This window comes from Equus caballus, chromosome 22 (assembly GCF_041296265.1).
Source record: "Equus caballus isolate H_3958 breed thoroughbred chromosome 22, TB-T2T, whole genome shotgun sequence".
Lineage (NCBI taxonomy): Eukaryota > Metazoa > Chordata > Mammalia > Perissodactyla > Equidae > Equus > Equus caballus.
In genome coordinates this window covers 33,379,864-33,406,965 of record NC_091705.1, presented here as the reverse complement: position 1 = coordinate 33,406,965, position 27,102 = coordinate 33,379,864, and the positions used below count along the sequence as shown (strand labels likewise).

Below are 27,102 nucleotides of genomic sequence, written 5' to 3'. Positions count from 1 at the left end.
ATTTAAGGAACAGCTGTCCCCGTTCAATGGGCATGGAGTGTAAGTCCCCACCACTCCTTATTGCCTCCTCAATGCTGAGGCTGGTGTCAGATACCAGTTATTATTGTGCTTACAGTGTTGTTTTCTTACACAGTCATGTGTCACATAATGACGTTGCAACCTCAATGACTGCACATAGGACAGTGGTCACATAAGGTTAGTACCGTATAGCCTAGGTGTGTAGTAGGCTATACCATCTAGGTTTGGGTAAGTGCACTCTGTGATGTTCAAACAATGGTGAAGTAGCCTAACGACGTATTTCTCAGAACGTGTCCCTATCGTTAAGCGATGCATGTCTGTATAGAGAAATCTTTATTTTACCCATGTCTCTCTCTAAAGTGGGAAAATGAATGATGGGACAAGGAGGTGGTGTTTTTGCTTTGCTTTTTGACTGAACCCTTTATTCATCTACATAACTGTCTGGCTCCTGTAGTTGCATGGGTTCAACACGTCTGCTGTAAACCATCAATGTTTCACCAGAATATTAATGCTAGGGGCCATTAAGCCTCTAAATTCTCTCCACTGGACCTCGAAGGAAGGGAGGAGGAGGGATAGAAGATGAAAGAATTAAGGCAAAAGGTCTGCTGCTGAGATGGAGAAATGGAGAGTCAGAAGCAAGCAGGGACATTGATCCAGAGAAGATCCATTTCTAACTGCACGTGCCCCAGAGGTTAAGCCATTTGCCAAGTGTCCCCCAAGGGTAAGGGGAGGTGTCCCTTTCTAAAACCCAACACGAAGCCTCCCAACATTGCAGCTAAGACCCTACGCTCCCTCCCTACACGCAGTAGATGTTCCTTCCCCCATAACCTGTGGCATAAATTGGCTTACAGGGTTCACTCTGTTCCCACTTGAAGAATTGACTTGAACTGATAGTTCCAAAAATAACTTTACAAAATTATACAGGAGAGCAAAAAGGAAACAATTTCAGACGATCAAAGCAGCCTGACATTTTTCAGGTTGACTGGATGCAGGAATCTTCAACTCTGAGAAGCCCACAAGGAGAGGTCTTCCCTGGGCCTTTGACTGTAGATGCCACTCTAGTCATAGGGTCCCAAAGGCAGCGGGGTGGGGGTGGTCTCGGAGCTGTTGTTATTTGTTTAAAAACCTGAGCAGAAGGTATATGTTTTCCTACAGCAAGTCTGCCTCATCATGCCAAGGTTCTTGGCTTTTGCTGAGCTTTACAGATGGTGACACAGTTTGGTAGACCAGATAGTTTAAAGCGTGGAGGCCATGGGGACAAATGGCAAGGAAAGGGACCACTTGTGATAAAGTATTCTGGAGCAATGAGAAATCCTGGAGGATCAGCACAGCCTTGCCTATGAGCCCTTTCTTGGACTGTGGGTTCCAGGTGACACCACTGACCTCCCATTGCCCAGGAGGCAAGAGAATGTGCTAGTTAAATGCTGAGTTTTGGATTAAAAAGGACTGAATTCTTTTTCTGTCATTAATACCATGTAGCTTTGGGCAAATTAAACTTGGTAAGCCTTGCTTTCTGCTTCTCTAAAAGGGAAATAAGACTAGTGTCTGCTTTACAGGAATGTTATGAAGTTAAATTAGATAAAACATATAAAGCATTTATCACAGTACCTGGCATTGTAGGAGCTTTCAATAAATGACATTGTTGTTATTATTTGTCTCTCTGGATATTTGACTCCTTCTGGAAAGATGGCCAAAGGGCCCTGTTGAACCTCCTCGATCCTCTTGACAACACTCTGTTTGATCTTGTTCTCGGTAGTTGATGCCTGCTTCATCATTGATTTGTTAATGTGGTAGGCATCTTTGGCACTTTTGTGCCTCAGTGAAGAAACTCATTCTTCTAAACGTAGGTTATCAAGTCACTCATCTTTGGAGATCTCACCTAGATGAGAACCTGTGTCTGTAAACAAGGAAAAAGATGAACCAAAGTTACCCAACATAAAACATATGTTTAATTCTAGAATTGATTGCTTATGGTCACTGTGAGTTTCATTTGAAAGTCCTTTCTCCTGTTAGGCCAAGTCCCCAGAGTAAATGTCCCACCTCCTTCTCATCCTTAGGAGATAACATATCTTAGAGTGAAGAGTGTAGACTCTGAACATTTCTTGAATTCTCTGTGCCTTGGTTCACTCACTGTAATATAGAGATAACACCACTACCAACTGCATTGAGTTACCTGAGTTACTGTGTGTAAACACTGCACATGACACCCATCACCTAGTAAGCACTAAGTGAATGGAAGCCACCAGCATTCTCCTCCGCCTTTTCTCCCTCCTCCGCTCTTTGCCCTCCTCATCATCTGCATCATCTGCATCACCAGCATCCTCACCAAGGCCATGTGTGGAGGTCTCAGGCCCAAAGGTGCTTCACTTCAGCTTTCTTTCTTCTGCTCACCCAGGCAACAGGGAGGAACCTGCTACGGTGAGCCTCCGCCTATTCAATTTCTTCTTCCAGACATGGCAATATTGCCTAGCAGCTAATAATATGGATTTGAGGTTCTCAGAGACCTGGATTCATGTCTTGGATGCCCCACTTCCCGGCTGCTGACTGTGCCAAACTACGGAGCCTTAATTTTCTGATCTGTGAAATGGAGATACTGCCCACCTCATGGATTATTTTGAGGTTTAAGTGAGTGGATGCATGTGAAGCCCTTACAGTAGTTCTCGGCTTGTAGTAAGTGATCAATCAACAGTAGTTCTTCAGTGAGTGAGGCCACTTCCCAGGCACAAATTCCACCCTGCCTGGTGCCCATCCTGAGCTGCCATCTACTGATAGGGAAGTGGTGCAGGCTGTTGAATTTGTCCTCATGTGCCCTTTGGTTTCTCTTTTAGGAAAAGCACCTCACTTTCTGCGGCTCCAAAATGTTGAGGTGAATGTGGGGCAGAATGCCACGTTTCAGTGCATTGCTGGCGGGAAGTGGTCTCAGCATGACAAACTTTGGCTCCAGGTAAGGATGGAGAAGCCCCCTTCTCACACCTGTCCATCCCTTGGTAAGGGAAGAAAGTGCATGCTGTGATGAAGGGCTTGGTGGGGAAGAGGAAGGATATTTTTTAAGTACCTCTGCTCCTTGGATGTTGCTCTGTATCCTTGATCTTGTTAAATCTTAACTCTAATTCTGCTATGTAGGCATCAATATACCCATTTTACAGATGGAGAAATTGAGACCACAAATACAAAGGTGCCAGAGCTAGAATTTGCAACTATGACCTCTCCAAACTGCCTCTAACATACTTTGTCCTTTAAGCTCAGATTCCTAGGGCTAAGGCAAACAATATTTTAGACTCTGTGTATATATGCATTTCCGTGTGACTTTTAGAAGCACTTTGTCAGTTTCTACAAAAAAGCCTGTTGGGATTTTGATGGGAATTGATTGCATTGAATCTATCTATACATCACTTAGGGGAAAACTGACATCTTAGCAATAATGAGTCTACTGACCATGAACATGGTATATTTCTTCAGTTATTTAAGATCTTCAGTAATTTCACTCAGCAAGGTTTTGTAATTTTTGGTGTACAGGTCTTGCATGTTTTTTTATCAGACTTATCCCTAAATATTTCACATTTTCGATGCTATTTTAAAAGGCATTTAAACAAATCTCAATTTCTGATTTTTCATTGCTAGTATATAGAAATAAAATTGAGTTTCATGTATTGATTTTGTGCCCTGCAACCTTGTTAATCTTACCATGGCTATTTAAATTTAAATTAATTAAAATAAACTAAATTCAAAACTCAGATGCCCAGGTGCACTAGCCACGTTTCAGGTGCACAATAGCCACACGCATCTATTTGCCACCGTTTTGGACAAATGCAGATAGAGAACATTTCTGACATTGCAGAAAGTCTTATTGGAGAGCATGACTCTAGAAAGATACCACCTCTGGTTCAAGGAAACAGGAATATTGCTTGAAAGAAGCTGACTCCAGTTACCTCCAATTCATATATTGTTTTTTTGTTCTTTGAGGAAGATTAGCCCTGAACTAACATCTGCTGCCAATCCTCCTGTTTTTACTGAGGAAGACTGGCCCTGAGCTAACATCTGTGCCCATCTTCCTCTACTTTATATATGGGATGCCTGCCACAGCATGGCTTGCCAAGCGGTGCCATGTCCGCACCCAGGATCTGAACTGGCGAGCCCTGCTGCCAAAGTTGAACGTGCAGTGTGCACTTAACCTCTGCCCCACCAGGCCGGCCCCTCCAATTCATATTAAGAAGAGTTAAGAGTCCTCTATCATCTCTTCTGACTGACTTAGTTTGGACATTGGTCCCTAACCCGTGGCCAGCACACTTTGGTGGGAGTTCGTAGTGTCACTTCTCTTCTTGCAGTTGAGCCCATTTCCTGCAGTTGGAAAATCCCCTGGAGGTGCAGAGAGACCACCTCCAGGGGCACACAGTTCCTCCTTGCTCCTTAGCAGGGCAGTGGAATGAAAATAAGAGTAATGCCTGCCCCTCCCACTTCCCTGGGCTGTCTACAGACAAAGAGAGCACTGTCACCTTCCACGTGTCAGTCAAGTATTACGTAGTGTTATTTTCTCATTATAATTAGTATTAAAGTGTATTAAAGTGCATCAGGCTTCCAAGAAGCCTTTGTCATTTCAATGGCATTGCCTGAGTTGGGTGATGAAAATGAGATGGGAAAATCACAATACTTCCAATACCTTTCTTTGGGTTTTCCAATTATTTTATGATCGTTACTTCTACAGTTCTGAGTTGCATGCCCTAAACCTTGGGTCTATCAGTGTAAGGATGTTAAAGCAGAATGTAATGGAAGTTTGGAAGACAACAGATAGGAACACGAGGCGTGGAGCTCTTCCACTTCTTATTTATTTATCTGCTTTTCAGTGTAAACCAAATCTTATTGCACAGAACGTTTTTCAGGTGGCTTACAATGGGACATAAAGCATGACAAGATAGCGTAAATTAAAAGTGAGGCCACCCAAGGTAGGAGGAAAAGAACACAATGGAGCTGGCAATAATGCTAAAACCACCTTTCTGTATATCTGTTACTGACTGGTGGGTCACAAGTGGAGCCCACAGTACTGTAGCCACCAATAGAATAAAGGAAATGTTATATACACAGTACAGTTCCCAATGTCCACGAGATAAACACAAACCAATTGCTCGGGAAAATTCCGTCATTCACATGGGTCAGACAGGAATGGTTCTCAGGGGTCCTAAAGAAAACAGCATGTGGTGTAAGGAGCAGTGTTCTCCACCACAGTCTTATTGAAGGCACACGAGTGAGTTTCATAGGCTTGTTTCACGTGATGATGTTCTGTGTAAAAGCAATTGAAGGATGCGGCTGAAGAGAGGAGGGTGAAGTGGGCACTGTGATATGCCAGCGGTCCCTAGCTCTCTGCTAAGCCGTCTCCATCCTGGGACACTTTAAATGCATCTGGTGAGTGATAGATTCAATAACTGTTTTCTCAAGGAAACCTCCCCAAATATTGTCTCCTGCATCTATATTTCAGAAAATACTGGGAGGGAGATGGTTTACGCTATGCTCTCTGGCAAATGCCTGCTTTGCTAGTTAAGTCCAGGCTTATATTCAACATGTGGTTGGAAGTCGGTTAACATCTTTCTACAGAATATGAGGTGCCTGTCATGACACCTGCCACCAGGAGCCGGCCGCAGCCCTGACCCGAGACTGGTTGAGGCAGTGGTGGATTTCTCATGAAATACTGCTTTGGCTCTGTTTCAGTGCCTGGAGGAGCAGCCGACAGACTCGCCAAACCTCTGTTCATGTAACTGGGCTGGGGCGACTCAACCTGAGCATTTCCTAAGCAGGTGAAATAAGCACGTGGTGACCAGGAGTCCCCACAAGATGCCCTCAGCAGGTCTAGCTTTCAGCAATGCCACTTCCTGCTGTAGCTTCCAAGATAAGCTGAAGAATCACTAAGTCACCAAAGGTAGAAACTTTTTATCCACCAGTTTTTAAGTCAGGGAAATACAGACGGTGACTTTCTTTCCAGAATGGTATGTCCAGTGGCCCTTCTTTCTGGCAATGGTTAGGGAGCAGGTGGTGGGCTCATAGTTTGAGATAAATCCTTGTCACCTGTGTTATAGAGAATGCTTGCCTTCTTTTCTAAAGAGCAAGAATCCATAGCCTGCTTATCTGTGAGTGGTTACAGATCATAAATTAATATATTAAAAAGGAAGACCAGCAAATACCCCTGTTTGACACCCCTCTGGAAACTTTATATGCTCTTTAGAAGACCTCATCTGATGGTGCTTTCATGGACTCATGGTGCAAATTCTACGTAAGAATCAGTGGACAGGACCTATGCAGAACTGTGCATTCCTGAGCCTAGAACAATTCTAGTTCTTCGGGGAAAAGGCTGATAAAGGCCAATAAAAATTATAAACAAGCTCATCTCATTCTGGGTTGATTTCTCCTTGAGGTAGAGAGTATAATGCCATGGTCTATGGTGGACGGTCTATGGTCTCAGTCATAACCTGCTTATTTCTTATGTGATAAATTGGCCTGGAGAATCCAAATGTAATTTTTCAAGCATTTTTTTCAAGCAAGTAGACAGTGTGCATTCTGAGTGAAATGTCTAGTCTACAGTTTGGAGAGCACTTTAAAAAAGCAAAAAGAACAATATTCAGGGTCCAACTAGGTGCAACTGTACTGACGGGATTATCAGTGCAGCACAGTGAAAATGTATATGCGTACATCTTTTCTGGAAGATAATTTGGCAATATATATCTAAAACCTCAAGTGTGCATATTCTTCCAAGAAGTGATTTTACTTATGGGAATGTGCCTGAGAAAATAAGCAAGACAGGGAAGAATTTATCTGCAAGTGTGTTTAATAGGATGACAAACTGAAAACAACCTAAATGTCAAGCAAAAGCGACAGATTAAGTAAATGCTGGAATGGAGTCATTAAGCATCAGGTTATAGAAGTATATTTAGTGACATTTTCACAATATGTATTTAAGCTAAAAGAACAAGTTATAAAACAACTAATATGTTCAATTTATTAATTTTTTATCAAAAACAAACACATATACATAATATACACATATTTATACTCACAAATATATGCCTACCTATATAAGTATATACACATAACACTATACAACACGTATCAAGACAATAATTGATTGTGATGTTAGATTATGTATGCTTTTTATTTTCACTTTTAATCTTTTCTTTTTCATAAAAATACTCTAAAATGAATATAGGTAACTAATATAAATTTAAAAAATGCTACTAAAAAGAGAAAAATGGTCGTTTTTCCTACATACACAATATTCTAAGGATGGTGGGAAGCCCTGACTGGGCATTGGGGTAGCTAATTCCAGCAGAAGCCGAAGCCCTGGCCCCCACTGAGGACATGGGTAAAATTACCTTCAGGTTCCCCTACGCCTCACCTCCACCATCAGATACTGCTCCTCCAGGCAGAGATGTGGAAATATTGTGTGTGTGCCATCTGGGCTTTACGGAAGACCGTGGCCCGTAGGGCCCCATGCTTCCACTTCTCAGGGCTCCAGAGCAGGCCCTGTCAGTCCACTGCAGGGCTGGCTTCCAGGCCTCCCTACAAAGGATTTGCTCCATCGAGAGTTAGTGCAACAAATATCGTTTGAAGAGTCTCAGAAATGAGGCCATGTGTCCAAACGCTCTGCACAGATCTCAGTGGGGGCAGCATATGTGTTTAGACAAATCACAGGCATTGGACAGGGAGCAGACCCTAATCTGGCAGGAAAAGGCTCCTGCCCTGGGCACGTCTCAGCCCAACAGCAGCCTATCTAGGGCGGAGGAGATAAGCAGACGTGTCAGTTCTCACTGTGGCTGATTCTTCTAGTAAACCTGTTTTCCAGGTCCCCCACGGGCTCCCGCTGGCTCCCAGGGCTGTGAGTGTTCTGGAACCAGCTCCTCCTCCTCCTGCCTGCATCTGTACCAGGTGTCCCTTCCACGTGGGACTTCTGTTGAAAATGTAGTGGCCACATCACAACCACAGAATAATGATAAATTAATGATAATACTCATAAAAGCTGACGTTTATGGAGTGGTTACACCTGTGATGTATTTAATTCTTGCAACCAGTCTTTCAGGCAGATGCTATTTTTAGCTCCATTTTATAGATGAGGAGACTGAGCCTGGAGGGGTAAATGAGTCACACAGGTCAAAGTTGCACAGGTATCGAGCAGGGGAGGCAGGATTCGAACACAGGTCTGTGTCCTATTCTTCAGTTCTCGGCATCCTTCCACGCTCACCTTGTAGTCCTCTCACTTTATGTCATCATGCCAGCTTTTCCTTCTATACAGATGGCTTCCTATTAAAAAAATAAATTCGTTTCTTTAGCACATATTTACACTTCTCTAGTTTGCACTGTACTAGATACTTAAATAGATTTGAGTTTCTCAAATCTACAGGCAAAATCAATGAAGTAAAAATACCCTTGAAATATTGTTCAAATTACTCCCCTCTGGTTGCCTTTTTACTTTTCTCCTCTTCTTAGCCAAATTTCTTAAATGTGATGGCTTTCTTCAACTCCAACCTCTTCCCAGAAGTGACCCTTGTGAAGGTCACCAGTGCTTTCCTTGTTGCTAAAGCCAATGGGGCTTATTATTACAACATTATTGTTATTAGTCCTTATACTTGACTCTTCTTCAGCCTTTGATGCGCTGACTGCTCCCTCCTTGAAAATCATCCTGCCCTCTCGTTTCCATGAAATCATTGGTCCACAACTAGGAAGGGTCTGAGATTTTACCTTATTTGCAAGCTAATGAGGTAGGCTGCCATTTCATAGCTGCTGGCAGAAGATGTGAGTCTCCTGGGTCAGAGACAAAGGACTTTATTATTCACTGCCCAGCAGGCAGAATGAGCTTCACGTTTGCAACAGTTTCCCTTGTCCCCCCAAGTCCCATGGGGATGATGGGGGGGTGGATCCAGGTGGGGTTTGCATACAGTAGGCCTGTGTCACAGCTAAAGAACCCCATGCTTAGGAAACACCAATCTTTTATTAATAGCTTTATTGTGATGGAATTAACAAACCATAAAGTTCAGTAAGTCTACAATTTGATGGTTTTTACTATATTTATAAAGTCTTGGCACCATCATCACATTTCCTTCTTGTCACTTGTAGGTGTCCCAGATTAAAAAATACATCTTTAGGGCAACACAGGGGATGAAAATCTAGCTGGGCTTTGGATTTGCAGAAGGTTGCGTTCTCTCAAATTCGTCTGCACCTGCTGCCTGGACCTCCTCCTCGTCCTCCATCCCGCACACATTGTCTTTGAGGACCCCAGTCAACTCTGACCTGGAAATTTCCCATCACATACTTATTCTTGCCTCCTTTACTTTCTGATGCTTTTTCATCAGTGTCTTCCCTCAGCCCATCCTCAGTTTCTGTGCTTCAGGATTTGATCCCAGCTCATCCCGGCCCCAGGGCGCAGGAGCTGGGAGAAAGAGTCATGAGCAAGGCAGACCGGCTTCTTGACCTCGTGGAGTTCACCTCCTGGCAGTAGAGACAGACATTAAGCAACTCATCACAGAATTAAATATTTCATCACAAATGTGACCAGGCTACTAGGAGAAAAAAAGGGTTTGCTGAGTAGGGAGTAGGGAGAGTGGGCGGGATGATGAGTATCAGAGAAGTGCCCTTGGAAGAAGCAGCCTTTGAACAGAGTGCTGAGAGGTGAACTGGATATAGTCAAAGGGAGATGGTGCCACACAGGGAGATGGCACATGTGCAGGCCCTTGACCCCCTGCTCATCCTCTTTGCTAAGGGCTTACAGCTCCCTGTGGGACTTATGCCAGGATCCTCCTAACTCTGCAGGAACTCTGAACCCAGAAATCAACCCCAAATGAGCAGTCAGCTATGCATGCAGTAGACCCTTGGGAGGGCTTCAGCACAGCTAATCAAAAATGATTTATGTCCACTTCTATTTCTTTTAACGTTTAATAAAGAATAATCAAAAGCTATTCTTTAGAGACTGCCAAAGAGGTACAAATATGATCTTAAGAAAATCAATGAGCCAGATTTTAGCAAGTTTCCAAATGTCATGCCATTGAAGCCGTATGACTAGAAGTGAAAAGAATATTCATTACAAATGAATTGTGGGAATCCCACCTAAGTATTTTCTAGCCAGGAGATTTCTGGAACAATTAGAGCAGTTTTCAGCTGGAAGTGCTGGGCCTCATTTTACTTTTTTATTATTATCGTTTTTTAATCTAAAAGCTCAAACCAACACCTGGAAGGCTTCCAGAACCCTGTATTAAAATATCTCCTGTAAAACAGGCATAATGTCTGTTGCACACGGTTTTGTCTTATTAAAGACAGTAATGTTTCCACTTCTGCCCACCATAAATCAATTGCAGGCCTGCATGCGCTCTCTGAAATAATGACAGCCATTTTTGCAGGCTGTCTTATCTCTGTGAAGGGAATAATGTCATGACACGAGAGCAGAGAGGATGGAGAATTGCAAAATGGCGAGGCCATTATGGATACCTTGATAGCTCATCGGGTAATGTGAAAACAGCAGACTCTCCGTGGCATTGGGTGCCTCTCTTGTTTCCTCTCTAGATGGTTCCTGAAGACAGCGAGGTCTTGCCTGGGGGTGGAAGGATGCAAGTGTGTTAGGGTTAGGAATATTAAAGCGTGGGTATTCACAGCCCCTGCTCTTGCAAAGACTGTGCGCTCTCAAACCAAGCTGACTTATTTCACATAAAACAAAACAAGGTAAGGGAAGGTAGAATTCAAATTGTTTTGAAAACGAGAGAAAAGCAGATGAAAGAGGAGAATGAAAAAAGAGAGATTTCAAAAGGACCTGTTGCCAAGATGAGAAAGACATTAAGTATAAAATGGGATTAAGGAGGCCCACCAATTAGTCTATAAAATGCCTTTGTTCAACTTAGAACACATGTGCCCCTGGATGAGCGAATTGGAAAAAGTTTCGCCCTCTGGGTCGATGCAGCCCTGTGGGCATATAGCTTGGCAAGCAGACAGAGCCTTTGGGCAAAGAAAATAGATACTCAGCCTGTGTTCAGGACTCTTGGCTCTGCCAATAAAGTATGGGTTGGATTGGGGTGCCACATCCCTGGCCCGTGGCTGGGTATCCTCAGTGCAGTGGCCCATTGCTCAGCCTCAGGAAGTGGCTTGGATTTAAGGAATGTTTCCGTTCACGTGTTATGTGGAATTATTTGGCCCCTTGCTTTCTGTTGAGGGACTTCAGATGACATTACCCTTCAAGTCTTGGAGACTCAAGACAAGCCAGCAGCATCAGCATCACTTGGGAACTTGTTAGAATTGCAAATTATCTAGCCTCATGCTAACCTGCTGAATCACCCTGGAGGTGATTCAGATGCTGGCTCAAGGTTGGAGAACCACTGCTTTAGCCTGATGGAGTTGGGTTAAGAAAACCTCACCCTAATAGCATATCAGATATGCCATCCCTGAAGAATATATTTACAGTCTGTTAGCCAGGAGTGTAGGAAGATGCTTTGCCCCTCCTTACATAGATATTTCTGACTTAGAGACTCCTGATGCTTCCAGAAAGCTAGACATCTGGGCTTCCATCACAGCATTTCCCAAACTATTTTCTATGGAGCAGTCATTTCCTGCAAGATGACATTTGGTGTTCTTTGACGAAGCAAAGTAAGTTTCTAGAACACTGTGTGCTCTACCCTCCTCTCACAGAGTCATATTGTAACTGTTCGCTGTCATATACCGGGTGGCAGCTGGGTGATGTCATTAAGGCCTCAGTCCCTCGAATCAGATCACCTGGATCCAAATCCTAAGTCAGTCACTCAGCAAAGTCATGTAAGGTTTTGCTGTTCTCCAGCAGTTCACAGGCCAGCAGCACCTGCGATACCTGGGAACTTGCTAGAAAGGAAGGATTTCAGGTCCAACCGCAGCCTCACTGCATCAGAATCTGCATATTTAACGAGATCCGCAGGTGATTTGTATGCACGTTGGTTTGAGAAGTGCTATTCTAAGGCAGTTACTTGACCTCCCTCTGCCAGTTTCCTCATTTTTAAAATAGGAATATTAATAGGACCTATCTCATGCTTTACCGTGAAACAGAATCACCTGGAGGGTTTGTTAAAACAAAAATGGCCTGGCTCCACTCCTAGAATTTCTGAATCATTAAGTCAGGGGATGGGGCCTGAGAATGTGCATTTCTAACAAGCATCCCAGGGGATGCTCATACTTCTGTGTGCAGGGACCACACTTGGAGAACCTCTGCTCCAGGTCATTCTGAGAGCATTGCTCTTTCCACACCGGCCCTGTTTTTCTCTGTGAAGTATGCTATTTCAATCCTCATGTTTATATTTATTTCCTATCCTTTTTGCTGTTTTGCTGGAATCTTAACCCAGCCTGTAAATTCCTCTGGGCAGAGATCACACTTTCCACACTCCACATTCTCTCATTTTCTGTTTTGTTAAATAATGACTACATTTCCAGGATAATTAATAATAGAATAAGGAAAGGGGGGAAAACTCAGACTGCCAACAGCAATAAACAGCATCCACAAATGGATATCAGCCCTGGAATCCTCTTTAAAATCTACACTTCTAACAAGGTCCCAGGTGATGCTGAGGTTGCTGGTCCAGAAACCACCCTTTGAGAGGCACTTTCATAGGGATTTTAAAAGGATTAAGTGAATTCTATCATGTAAGCCAGTTAACACAGTGCCTAGCACAGACTAAGCACTCAAAAATGTTAGTTAATGTGGCTTTTACTTAATAAATGCTCAGACAAATCCCATTAAGTTGAACAACATATTTATCAAACTCACTTAGCTATGGAACTCTTTATTTGTGGGAGTCATATTGACTTTTCAGCGGAAGCAGTGTGTTATTACAGGATGCTCCAGCTTTCCCATGTTGTCAGTGTTCAACCAAACTCAGTTCCCAGCCCCTTCTCTCCCCTCCCCCTGCTTTTTTTTTTTAACATCGATTCAGGAGCCAACCACCAGCAGAGCTCAAGGCAGTGGCTCATGGGATTTTAGGAGACCCTATGTGTAATGGAGGAGGCATTGATAGGAAAGCGCTGGGCAGAATAGATGTTATCAGTGTCCTTTTGAGCCAGTGCCCCCAACCCCAAGGCACTGTCCCTGTTGGCTCTAAAGGCTCACAGCTCCCCTTCCCCAGACAACTGCGCTCAGTCAAATGGGAACAGACCATGACCAAGGACTGACTGACATGGGGTACAAGTGTTGGCTCCTTGCCTAGAGTGGGATCATCTCTGTGGTCCATGCATGCTCCAGAGCTCCCGTGGAATCACGCTGAAGCTGGACTCCAGTTTTGACCACATCCTTGCTCGGTTTCTTTCCTCTCCCTATTTTTTACCCCCTTTCTCCTGAGAGCACTCAGTAAGTCGCCGTTCTCAGACTCTGCTTCCGAGAAGCCCAACCTAAGACACGGTTATCAGTGCCCACTGGGAAGTTGATTCATTTGGTTCATAGACTCAGAAGGGCTAGAAGATGATTCCGCTTTGGAACAACAGACATAGGTCTGAAAGACTTGCCACAGAGGAGAGGAAGTGTGCCCTGAAATTTCAGAGGAAGGATGTACTTATGTCTGAAAAATATTACAGGAGCCAGAAGAAAATTTCCAACAAGCCGGAGTGGTCACAAGGATCTAAGAGTCTGACAGCATCTTCCCCACGCTTCCATGTGTGTCAGCCATGTCATGCTTCTCTCTGGCTTTTCCCAGGACTTTGGCTACCCCTCACTGTCCTGCTCCTCTTTCCCAGCATCCTAACACTTGCATTCCTGTGCATGACATGGCGCTTGATGTCTTGATTGGGAAGATGTGCTCTCCCACCTTGTCTCTGGGCTGCGGTCCACTTCAGGCTCCTGGCATCCCCCTATTCCACCCCTCTTTGTGCCCACTCAAACTACTCACTTGCCTGTAAGCCTGGATCTCTGAGCCCATTCCTGCTTAATGAAAGCTCCCTTTGTTTTCTTCCCTTGTATTTTCTCTTCTCCCTCTGTCTGGGGCTGAGACAGCGGCTGGGACCTGTGCTTCTTACACATGTACTCTGCTATAATCCCTTCTCCACGTTGCCGCGGCATTCTGGCATCGGAGCCTCTCACCCTCCCTGGGCTTCTAGAATCCCTTCTGATTTCTGTGTCGGGGTTCCTGCTCAATTGCCTTGACCTTCAGCACCTGCTTGCCCTTCCATCTGGGCTCAGCTCTCTGAACTTAACCTCCATTTCTCCTTGCCCGTGGTCCATCTCAGTGCTATTTCCTATCATGGCTCCAGGCCCTCCTGCACGTCCCTGTCCTGCTGTTGCCTGCTCCCAATATGACAAGTGTGATTATCAAAAGGCCTATTTTCCAGAGATTTTATAAGACAACCTGCAATTTCCTATCTTTCAGTGGGAGAAAGCCTGGTGGTTCAGGAGCTAAACAGAAAAATGTGAATCGTTCAGGGGTATGCACTTAATCCTCTCTGGTTTTGCTGGAATCTGACATCATTAAGAAGAAAAATAAATAATACTGGTGGCCAGCCCAGTGGTGTAGGGGTTAAGTTTGGCACACTCTGCTTTGGCAGCCCAGGTTCATGGGTTCGGATCCGAGGTGCAGACCTACACCACTCATCAAGCCATGCTGTGGCAGTGACCTGCATACAAAATAGAGGAAAGATTGGCACGGATGTTAGCTCAGGGTGGATTTTCCTCACGCCAAAAGATGAGGATTGGCAAAAGATATTAGCTCAGGGCCAATCTCCCTCACACACACACAAAAAGTTAAAAAAAATAATAATACTGGAAGTGATAACAAAATAATATTTAAACTAAATGGGAAAAATGAATGGTTTGCACTTAATCAGCCATTGCTCTGTGTTAATTTCTTATTGCTAATATAAGAAATTCTGCAAACTTAGTGGCTTAAAACAACACAGTTTATTCCCTTATCATTGTGGAGATCAGAAGTCAGAAATGGATCGTTTTGGGGGCTAAAATCAAGGTGTTGTCTGGACTGCATTTTTTCTGGAGGTTCCAGGGGCACATTGATTCCCTTTCCTTTTCCAGTTTCTGGAGGATGCCTGCATTCCTTGGCTCATGGCTCCTTCCTCCATCTTCAAGCCATCAATCACGTCCCTCTGACCTCTGCTTCTGTTACCACATCTTCTTCTCTGACTCTGAACCTCCTGCCCATACAGCCCGTTGTGATTACATTGGGCCCATCTGGATAATCCAGGATCATCTCCCCATCTCCAGATGCTTAACTTAATCACATCTACAAACTCCCTTTTGCCGTATAAGGTGACATATTTGCCTGTTCCAGGGGTTAGGATGTGGATGTCTTTGGGAGGCCGTTATCCTACCTACCCCACTTTTCATGGCTAATTTCATGGTTAGTTTGGAGAGCTCCGCTAGCAGTAGAATATGCCACATGCTAAGTGTTTTCCACGCCTTCTTGTTTATTCATCATGAAACTCCATAAAGTGAGCACCAGTGGCAGATCCATCGAATATTTGGGGAAACTGAAGCTAAGAGAAATGAAATCTCTGGCCGAAGTTGCCCAAATTTGCTTGCATTTGTCTTATTATCAGTCCGTATCCTGTCTTTCCCTAGCTCCATCCCTGTTGTCTCACAAGTATCTAAATAACTGTAGCCTCCTGGGAGCTCACCTGTGACCACTGGGGTACCAGCCACATCCAGGAGAGGGTGCCTTAGATTTGGAAATAATGACATATGAGGAGTTTTATACCAGATTGGTTTATTTATTTTTTGGCACATTATTTTTTTTTCTGCCTGGCTTTTTTCTATACTTCTTTGTCCTTAACATTCAATGTTTTTATGAATATGTACTATAACTATTGTAGTTTCCATAAATTTTGTCAAGTAGATGGTGGGCCATTTCAATCTGAAGATTTAGGTCTTATTTTAATCCAGGAATGTGACCTAATATATCTTGGGATGTGATCTGTGTTCCGTTCGTTCAGCTCTCTTCCTTAGGACACCACTTATTTATCTGGTGGTTGGTTGTCTGGTGTCTGTTTTCTTCATCTATTTGTCTCTCTCCAATTCCTTTATCTTTGCTTTCCTTGCTCTCTGGGTTAGTTTTTCAAGCCTGTCCTCCGAGTCGCTGGTTTTCTGCAGTGCTGATTCAGTTCTTCGCTGCTGATGCCATTTTGAATTCTGCAAATGGCATTGCTTGTTTCCTGTAATTCATCCCTGGGCTCCTCTGGGTTTAATCTCTTTCTTTGTACTTTTCCTTATCCACTCACCTCCTAGCCCCTGTTTTATAGAGCTCATGTGTTGACATCACTCTTGGTCTCTCCTTTTTATCCCCCACATTTCTTGGCTGTTGAAAGCATTGGATGTCTGTGCAAAAGCACTGTGTCTGATAAGCTGTCTGTTTGGTTGACACTTTTGCTTGTTTCCCCCCACATCCTATACAGCATCCCTCCCTCCACCCTCTCTTTGCCTCTTTTTTGGTCTTCAGTTCAGAAATTGGTAGCAAATAAGCAGATCCTGTTCACACCTGTTACCCACTATCCCACATTTGGAAATGAGAATGCTGGAGGAGATGACTGATGGGGGTTAGTTACCCCCACATCAGAGCAACACACATGCTATTCTCAGGACAGGCTCTGAAGCTGGATGTCTGGTTCAATCCCAGCTCTGCCACTTATGAGCTGTGCAGCCTTGGGCATGCAGTGTCACTTCTCTGAGTTTTAGCTTCCTCATGTATACAATAGTGATAATAAGTGTGCTCACCTCATGGATTTTTGTGGGGAATTAATGAGAAGGCGTGCAAACCACTTAGCCCATAATAGTGCTCAGTCACTATTAGCTTCAAAAAGAAAGAAAGAAAAGATAAAAGCATTTGTGATGTTATAAATAAATTAGGTTAGAAAATACCCACCCAAAGCCTTGTCACTCCCTTGTCCATATCTCCCATGGTGGCCCTGAAGGGCCTTGCTCAGCAGTGAGGAAAATGAGCTTTCGGTGACTCCATCTCTTCCGAGGCCTTCCCATACATTTGACCAACTCTTCCTGAAATCAGGACACATTCTTGGCATTTGCCAAAATTTCCTCTACTTCCTCCTTGCACTGTCTGGGGAAAGGGAATCGTGTTTGGGGTCTGGTCAGTTATAGTTTGATCGAGTTGTACCATCTCTTGAAAAACTGTATCAGGTGTGAGGCGGGTGGCTGGCAGCACTCATGACCTTCCCCTTCCATTCCCTTGTGCTTGTTTTTGTCTGGTCATATCGCTTAGTTTGTGGAATGGGAGCGGGTAATGGCTGCCTCTCCTACTGTCATGGCTTTTAAAAAAATACCATTTATTTTATTATTTTCAAGTACAAAAGCAATACATGTTTGAGGCAGAAGGTCTAGGGAATGCCAAAAATTCAAAAGAAGAGGAAAACTGTTACCCACATTCTCTCTGTCCAGCCTGCAGCAGTCCACTGGAGGCCTTGGTTGCTCCGTGTTTCTTGGCTTCCTGCTCGCTGCCTTCCCCTGCTGTCCCACCTCGTTCGCTTGTACAGCTGAGCACGGTGGCTCTATGCCCCTTATCTCCCAGTCCTGACACATCACTGATGGGGGCGATGGAAGATGAAGTGGATGAAAGTAGGTCACGCATGTGACGGAACTGTTTACTTTGTTCAGGAAGCGATGAAGATCACATCTTGGAAGACTTGGGGCGTGGGGAATCCGATAAATCTCAAGATTTCCCTAAATCTGACCTGATAATTAAAACGCTCAATTTTACGTTTGGAAAATGATTTTTTTTTCTTTTAGTGAGGAAGATTCGCCCTGAGCTAACATCTATTGCCAATCTTCCTCTGCTTTGTATGTGGGATGCCCCCACAGCACGGCCCATGAGTGGAGCAGGTCCGTGCCCAGGATCTGAACCCACGAACCAGGGCCTCGAAGCAGAGCATGTGGAGCTGTAGCCACTTGGCCACAGGACCGGCCCCCGGAAAAAGATTTTAAATTAAGGCAGGCAGTGAGGATACGGTCTCAGTGAAAAGAGTGCGTGGAAGTCCTAGATAAAGGAGTTACTTGCTCTACTTGTTTATTAACCTCACTGACATTTGGATTCTTCTAAGAAGAGCAGCAATAATACACACCTCAATCAAGGCTGTGAGGATTAAAGGGGAGACTCAGGTTCTGGCACTTAGTAGGTGCTTAATAAATATCCACCCAAACCGCATCCCTGTGCATGTGCCTTGGTGGCTCTCACAACTTGCTACTGTGAAAAGATCTCATTCAGACTCAGAATATCACACCTAGGATTCACCATGGTAAAGACAAAAATGCCTGTGCATTCACCTTGATTCTAGAAATGTTTACCGAGTCGGGAGGCTTCTGGGCATGGTGTGGGTGATGGAAAGAGCAAAGTCCTGCCTTTGGGAGTTCACAGTCTATGGTAGAAAACAGTTGTAGCAAAGTTGCGTGGGAAATTTGCACCATACATAAGAGACTGAATAGATTCCAGAGGTGGTGTGACAGTCAGGGGAACTTACTGGCGGTGGTGATGAGCTCAACTTAGGTTTATAAGGGAGAGGGAGTATCCCCAGGGAGTAGGAGATTCCAGGCAGAGGAAAGAGCGTCTGCCAAGGAGGGGAGGTGTTGAAAAGCCCCCATGCACACTCTACCCATGGGGACAGATTGTTCCCTGTGGGGGGTGCTCAGAGGCTGGGTTGGGTACCAAGGCACCAGCCATGGGGCTGGGGACAGGCTGTTCATTATCGCTTCATGGGCTGTGTTCTCATTAACCTCGCTGAGTCTGTCTTTGGGGAAACCCTGTGGGTTCTGCTTAAGAGATGAAGGAAAATTGGAGGAAGGTTAAGGGGCTAAGTGCCAACCCTAAATGCAGGCTGAGCAAGGCGTTTAGAAGGGGGCTGTGCCCTCTCTTCTTACCACCAGACATCCACCCTCTTGAATGAGCTCACTAGCAATGTTTATTCTTGAACCGGATCACTAGAGAAAACCAGACATGGACACTCCTTATTGTGGAAAGTCATGGGCCCCAGGGGTGTGGAGACAGGTGGAGCCTCTGTGCTAGGAGTCACTCGGGAGTGTGTGATGATAGGATTTCTCCTCTCCCTTCCTCTGTCTTGCAGCAATGGAATGGCAGGGATACGGCCCTCATGGTCACCCGCGTGGTCAACCACAGGCGCTTCTCGGCCACCGTCAGCGTGGCAGACACTGCCCAGCGAAGCGTGAGCAAGTACCGCTGTGTGATCCGCTCCGATGGTGGCTCCGGTGTGTCCAACTACGCCGAGCTGATTGTGAAAGGTGAGTGCCACCAGCCCGTGCCTCTGCCTACTGGTTGATTTTATGGGAATCCCTTGGCTCCATCCTTGGAAGGGTAGGAGGAGTTAAGGCACCTTTTCTCATCTGCTGCTCCTCCGTTCAGTAGAATGAGACACAATTTCCAATCACTCACTCCCACACACACACCAAAAAAGAGAAGTTATTGTAAAATCATGCAATATTGCATTGTTATTCGAAGTTGGGTCTTACGTATAGGATCCATACGTGAAAGCCCATGGGATGTATGACACAGAAGACATCTCCAAATTTGGCTTATTTTGCATTTAAAGTTAGAATGAAGCAATGTCCATGTGTTCTGGTGGTGTTCTATTGCAGCGTTCAGAGAGTACAATGGTTTCTGAGGGATTTTTTTGTTGAAAACTTGATATAATGACATTACTTTGGAAGGACTTTTGAAATGAGTAATCCCCCACCCCACTGGCCTTGATTCAATTCTTCTCACTTTTCTTGTTCTTATTCACCTTGAGGTATCATTGACATGCTTTCCATTAAAATATGCATATTGCTTCCTTTCCTGCTTCTTTCAAGGAGCTGGATATCCCATTTATTTCTGAAAGTCTGTATAATATTTATTATAATGCTTAATGGTTGTATACTATTTCATCAAGTGAATCATCCTCTTTTTTTAATCTCCCTATTTGTAGTCATTTAGATAATTCCAGGTGTTTTTGTTATTGTTTTATCTTTCCTTTGTGGGTGCAACAATTAACACCTCAATGGAGTTCTTCAGAAGAGAACGTTTTTATTCAATTGAACCAGATTATTTCCTCGGATAAATTCCCTCGGGGTAGAGTTGGTAGGCCAAAGAATATGAACATCTTTATGGATTTTTCTTTGTGTTACAATACTGCTTTTGCAAAAAACAGTTTGACAGTTTACACTAGAAAACAGCAGTGTAAGGATGTACTCATTTTCCAGCATTATGTTCACCGATTAAAATTTTAATATAGCATAATTTAGTGAATGAAGTAATGAAGCTATTTATCTTATGCTAGCTGTAGAATGATGCCTGGTGTGTTTGAAGGTAAAAACATTGATCGACCCCCCAGAAGGCTCCTGAGTTGGTTTCCTTAGTCAAAGTATAGGTTCGTATGTAACCCTTGACCTCTGTTTGCTGGCCTCCATGGAACTGGTAGCCTGGCCTGGATCAGACTAGAGGTTGCAGCCTGGAATTCTCTCTTCTGGGCTGTCCTGATTCTAGATGGATATTCACAAGGCTGAGCATTTGTCATCATTCAGGTCTCAGCTTGAATGGCATCATGCTGTCCGTCTTCTCTGAGAGAATTTCCCTGGCCCCCCATTCTGGTGGTTGCTTTCTATCACATAAGCTTTTCTGTTTGTCTACAGAGCACTCAGCACTCTTCAAAATTATGGTTCTTCCTTATTTCTTTACTTGGTAATTTTCTGTCTTCCCATCTAGGATCTAAGCTCTTTGAGAAGAGGGGGCATCTTCTACGTGGTTCATGGTTCACAATAAGTCCCTCAGGCTTAGCTGAGTACCTGTCACAAGTGCTGAGCACATCGAACCATGTGAAATCACCAGTAGCTGACTGTTTCGACCCAGATCATCAGTCATTTTATAAGGCTAAACCTTGAAATATTTGTTGAATGATGGATGAATGAATGAATTACTGGCCTCAGCAGGAATTCATGTCATCATCATAATGCCATGAACACTTAAGCTAAATATCAACAAATTAGACAGTCATGAACAAAACAACTAACAGAAAAAGAAATCTTTAAAATCGTATACATTGAATGCCATTAATACATAAAAGAAATCATCATTTTGATTGCATTAGGCTCATATCTTTGCTTTCTTGGTGCCATAAGATTGATTTCTATGACAAAGTGCCCTTTTCAGGCCTTTCAGGTGCTCAGTGATTATGTCATTTCCTGAGCTGTCTCCCCTGGAACGCCGATTAGACCTCTTTTCTCTCCCACACTGGAATGGAAGCCCCATGAGAGAATGGACTGTGCTTTCTCATGCTGCCCATGGTCTTGCCAGCACCTTGCATGTGCCTGGCACACAGTTGGTGATGACAGAATAGGGCGAATGATTGTGGGAGCTAGTGTAGCGCTCTGAGCTTTTCACACACCAAGAAACAGAACCAGAAAATGCTTGGTCCGTTCTTTCCTTATGTCCTCAGTTGTGGGGGAGGAGGAAGCCAAGGCCCTTGGGAACAGAGGATGTGCTTTCCATGGTGAAGCGTCATTGCCTTTATTTGGAGGGGTCGCCAGTGGTACTGGGGCAGTGATTTGTCCTTTGCTGGCAGTGCGTCTGGGCCAGAGTTCAGCCTGGAGGGAGCACTCCACGGACCAAGTTTGTGACTATAATTCAGAAGCCACCACAGCTCTGAACCCCCTCACAGCTCCCTGTTAAGGGATGCCCTGGGTGGCCTCCTTCTGAGGTCTCCTTCCCAGTGGACGATGGCGGGTCGGCACGCCCTGTAACCTGTCCTGTTTTATTACACCTTGATAAAGTCCTTTATGGGATATCACTATTTTTGGTGCCCATTTTTCCCCCTATTTCATTTTTTTCCTTTTTACTTTCAGCTGGTGGTAAGCTAGAAGCTGGGCCCCTTGCGTGTAGAAGTCCCTTTACATATGCAACCTAACTGAGTCCTAAATGTGGCTCTGCACCTTGGTTTTATTTGAACTCATTTCACAGCTGAAAGAACTGCCACAGCCAGGTTGAGAAGCAGAGAGCAGTCCTAAGGGGCAGAGCTGGAGCCCACCCTGGGGCTGGCGCATGCTATTTTGGCCACACCTGGAGGCCTTGTTGGCACCTGGTATCATAATGTCATGAACAGTGTCGAAAGGGTCCAGACAGCAGGCAAGGCTCATGACAGGAGTCCCTGGACTTGTTGCCAACTTGCCCTTTAAACTCATGTCCCTCCTCCCACCACTCCCCCACCTCTCTCGAATGGGGTACTAACTTCCAGGTTCCTGGAGGAATGAATTTAACCCTTCCCTACTCACACACACACACACACACACACACTCCTGAAGAGCCAGTGGTACCCAAGCCAAACAAGAATATGAAAGGCAGGGACCCCGAGAAGCAGAGTGTCCAGGGGAAGCCTGTCACCCTGGAGGGTATGCCCGGGAACCCATTGGAAGCAGCAAACCAGAGCATTTGGGGGAAAGTGTCTTAAGAAGAATGACTCACTTACCTCTTGGAGCCCCTTGCCGTGCTGAGCCAGGATGCTTAAATTATTTAATACTGAAGTATTTGCACTTGTAAAAAAAAAAAAAAAAAAACAAGGGAAGAATATAAATCTTCCTTCTTTCAGGGAAGGGAGAAAGTCTGAGAATCAAAACAAAACAAAACAAAAATATTCTCAAGGTCTAAGTGCTCTCCCAGCGGCTGGGGCTTCTCCTCAGGTTGAATTTCCTCTTCCTGGTTTACATGTCACACAGATGGTGTGGGCTGAGGGGGAGGGAGCTGACACTGGGGCATCACAAAGGAAAACCACCCCTGGGCAGCGTTTTTTCCATGTTTCCTGCCTTTAATCTCAATTCAGAGACAGGAAAGAGCTCTGGAGCGGGGATGCTCCAGTTTGAGTCCTGGCCCCATCGCATCCCCACTCTGTGACTTGAACATCAACCTCTCTCAGCTTCGGCTGGCTCACTGGGAATGCGGGAATAGGATTCCCTCCCTCAGAGGGTGTGTGTCCTGAGGATTAAATGAGACAATGGATCTAGGAGGTTTTAGAACAGTGCCTGTCCCACTAGCCTATAGGTGTTTGTTAAATAAAATAAATAACTGGCCAGTGTGGGTGGGGTTTCCCAGGTAAGAAAGTAAGAGGGTGAAGGGCTGGCTGGCTGGGTGGCGACCCGACGCCCGACGCTGGTGCCGATTTGCTTGCTGTCTGTGTGGCCTTGGAGAGATCATTTAAGGCCTCCTCTGCAAAGTGGGGCTGGTGCTCTCTCCTCTGCAGTCATGTGCTGAGAATAAGGAAAGGGAGGGAGGAAGTATCAAAGTGGGGGCCAACATGTGGTCTTGGGAACATTTAGGTCATGGAGTCCATGCTGGGTCAGATTCCTGGGACTCCTCTTCTATCCACCACTGGTGAGCCAGGAACAGAGGACAAGGGAAAAGTAGCTGGTCCTGCTCATGCTCAGCCACCTGACCACATGGGCTCCCTCCCCCTGCCATCACTCATTCAGAACTTGGGCCATGCAGGGGTTGGGAGGTCACAGGGCCCCGCAGCATCCAAAGGTGCCAGGAACTGGAGGGCCCTCTGATGGCATCCACGGCAGGTGCTTGTGCTGGGCCGGGCACTGGAGGCCCAGGCTGGGTCTCTGTGTCTCCCTAAGCTGGCATGGTTATGGCTGGTTGGCTGGCGGCTAAGGTGCCATCCTGGGACTGAGAGCATCACTGCTTCAGAAGATGCTGCCTAAGTTAAGTGTAGGTAATATCAAATTCTCGAGGCGGCACACAGATCAAAATGAAAGCAAATTGGAATTACTTAATTCTGAAGAGCTGTTTATTGAGTTGTGGTAATGTACCTGGGTCTACATTAGATGACTCTGTAATTGAGGTTTCGCTCGATTGACAATCCGGCCCCTCAGCCTACCTGTTCCACACCAGTGCTCATAAATGCACTTCCTCTCTCCCCGTCTCTGCGTTTCCTGCTGTCTTCGATTTCAAGGTGTTTCAGCTTATCCCAAGGACGGAGGTGTCTTCAACCAAAGTTATGCAGATGCATCCTGATGAACATCTGCTAACATAAAGAATTTGTGGTTGGTAGTGATTTTTAAATCCGTCTTCCAGTTCCATTTAACAACCTGCCGTGGGCTCAGAACCCTCTCATCAATATGCGGGTTAGTGCCCGGAAGAAAGCTAATGTTGGCGCTGGGAGTCAGGTGTTCTGATTTAAATACTGATGTGACTTCCTACCAAGGTAGGAAGAGTCAGGAGTAGGACTTTTTGGTTGTAAACACACCCGAATTTCAATTCAGTCCTGCTCTCAGCTGTCTGTGTGACTTCAGGCAAATTACATATTCACTCTGGGCCTCAGTTGCCTCATCTATTCAACGGGGCTGAATGTATCTAAATGGATTCCCATGAGAGGGAGGCAATATATGTATAGATCCTAGTACAAAGTGGACACCATACCGTTATATCTGTGACTATTGATCATCATATTTTATGGTTATTATTAAGGGTATTACCAAAACACATTGTTCATTTTTCCTTGTCCTGCTTAAAGGAGAGCTTACCTGTACTATGGAAGTCTGAATTTAGTCCTCTGAAGGCCTCTCTCCTCTGAGATGGGGTTGGGGTCCTCAAGTGCACCCCACAGGTCGAAGTCATTTGCAGAAATCCTTTACTTATGTTGGGCTTTTTATTTCCCCCTATCATTCTGTTCCAGTATTTAACGCCTCCTGAGGTTGTACCAGGTTGGGCACGTCGAGTCTACCACCTGGGATGGCAGCAGTGGATGAGCGTGGCTGCTCCATTCTGGAGCCCATGCTCACTGCTGACCACTGCCTTGACATGGCCCGTTTTGCTCACATCGCTCGTCCAGCTCCTCTTGGCATTTGAGTTCACAGCCCCTGGTTTAGAGCTCGCATGGCTGGAGTAGCTGCCTCATTCCTGTGTTCATTTGTAATAGTTTATTGGGCCCTAACTAAGTGTCAGGTAGGATGATAAGCTCCTGGTCTAGCAGGAAGAATCATGCAAACCTGTGACGCGTGGCCATCTTGTTTGCATCAGGCACCTACTACACTGTCTAACTAATCCTATCAACAATTCTACGATATAGGTGCTGTTAGCATCCCCCTTTTACAAATGAGGGCATGGAGGCTTAGAGAGGTTGAGTAACTTTCCCAAGGTCACACAGCTTATGCCTGGCAGAGCTAGGATTTAAAGCTAGGCCTGCCTGTGCCTCACACCATGCCCTTTCTTCTATATCACATTCTTTTTTTTTTTTTTTTAAGATTGGCGCCTGAGCTAACAACTGTTGCCAATCTTCTTCTTCTTCTTTTTTTTTTTTCCTGCTTTTTCTCCCCAAATCCCCCCAGTACATAGTTGCATATTTTAGTTGTGGGTCCTTTTAGTTGTGGCATGTGGGATGTCACTTCAACATGGCCTGCCGAGCAGTGCCGTGTCCATGCCCGGGATCCGAACCAGTGAAACCCTGGACCACCAAAGCGGAGTGTGTGAACTTAACAACTTGGCCATGGGGCCGGCCCCCCATACCACATTTCTTATACAATCCAATATGGTAGATCTTGTGATCTGGTGTGAGCTGAAGAAACACAGAGGGTGGAAAAATTAATGCAGTTTGGGAAAGTCCTGTAAGGTTTCTCAGAGTGGTCCCATCTAAGCTGGGTCCTGTGGCCTGGCAGGCTCATGAGCAGGGACACCCTGGGTCACAGCTTTGAGACATGAGTGGGTGACATGTTTGAGGCAGGAAATGTAGGCAGGGGACATTTGCAGAGTCTTTGTACCAGAGTCAAGTTGGAGCTTTGTTTTGTAGGAGTCGGGGGCTTCAATGGACGCCCCGGTCTATGGTCCATGGACAGTAGCGCACACACACTCCTGAGTCTGGAGCTCTGCATCTGTCTATTCTCTTTCCTGGTCCTTGCCTGTGCCCAGGGGAAAGCTGTTGTCAGGCAGGTGACTTTGGTAAGAGACGCTGCCTGTGTTTCGAAGAGGAGTGAAGATTAGAGGCATCCAGGACTGGGACTCCTGGAAGCAGACTTGGCAGAGATTTGAGTGCAAGCAGTTTATTTGGGATGTAGAGAGGTGAGGCAGGGAAAAAAGGACGGTCAATAAAGGGGGCATTTTCAAGGGACCACTGTGGGCATCTGGAGCCGGATTCTGGGGGAACTCTGAGATTCAGTGTGGACTTCTAAGAATGGAGGGAGCTGGCTATTTGCCCCATAATCCCCCCACAAGTCGTTGGTTGAGAACTTCTCCTGGGGCGTTAATTTCTTGGAACTTCCAGGCTGTTGCTCAGGACAGAGGGGCCTCCCAGGGCTTTGGTGAGAGCACACAGCCACTGAGATTCGTGGGATACCACAGCTTCTGCTCCTGCAGAAGCATCTGCAGCCTTCCGAGGTGACCAAGGCTGCCGGCCCCATCTCATCGGTGAGAGCAGCCATGGAAGGAAGACAACTGCCTGCTCAGAGAAGAGGGAAAGCTGGCAACCCCTGAGCATTCGGCTTGGACAGCCACAGAGCTCTGCAAAGGCTGCCGGCAGAACCGGACTCGGAGCATCCATTCCTGTTCTCCGCCAGCCCTCAGCGCCAAAGACGAGCTGGGGGCTGTATCTCTCAGAGGTCAGAGAGCAGGCTTGGGGTAAAAGAGCCTCGGCTGGAATCTGGCCTCTGCTTTGTAAACCCCCCTTTCTAAGTCCATCTAGAACCCCTCCACTCTCCAGCTTTGTGGGCCATATAGGTTCTGTTGCAACGACTCAACTCTGGTGTTGTAGCAAAAGCAGCCACAGAAAATATGTAACTGAATGAATGTGGCTGTGTTGCAATGAAACTTTATTTACAGAAACAGGCACAGGGCTGTATTTGGTTCCTGGGCCACAGTTTGCTGATCATTGCACACGGGGGGACCAAACCCTCCTCTCTTTTCAGTTGGATGACTATGCCAGCTTCCTCCCTGCTCCCCTCATGCACCACTGAGGTCTGTTCTCTATGAGCAGCCTGGGTGATAGTTTGGAAACAAGTTAAATCATAGCATCTCCCTGTTCAAAACCCTCTAGTAGCTTCTATCATACTCTGAATAAAATCCAAACTTCTTAACACAGTCTGTAGATCTGGCCCCTCTCTATCCCTCCTGAACCCCCTCCCCACATTTGTCC

The 27,102-nt window shown here is 45.4% G+C and overlaps 1 protein-coding gene across 17 annotated transcripts in view; it reads left to right on the top strand.

The window, feature by feature from the left end:
* PTPRT (protein tyrosine phosphatase receptor type T) overlaps positions 1-27,102 on the top strand; it is a 1,024,383-nt gene that overhangs the window by 374,807 nt on the left and 622,474 nt on the right. For all 17 annotated transcript variants that reach the window (XM_023626585.2, XM_070247923.1, XM_070247921.1 and 14 more), the window contains 2 exons: positions 2,847-2,962; positions 19,060-19,234. In XM_023626585.2, coding sequence (XP_023482353.1) covers positions 2,847-2,962; positions 19,060-19,234 — 291 coding nt within the window. The remainder of the gene's footprint in view (positions 1-2,846; positions 2,963-19,059; positions 19,235-27,102) is intronic.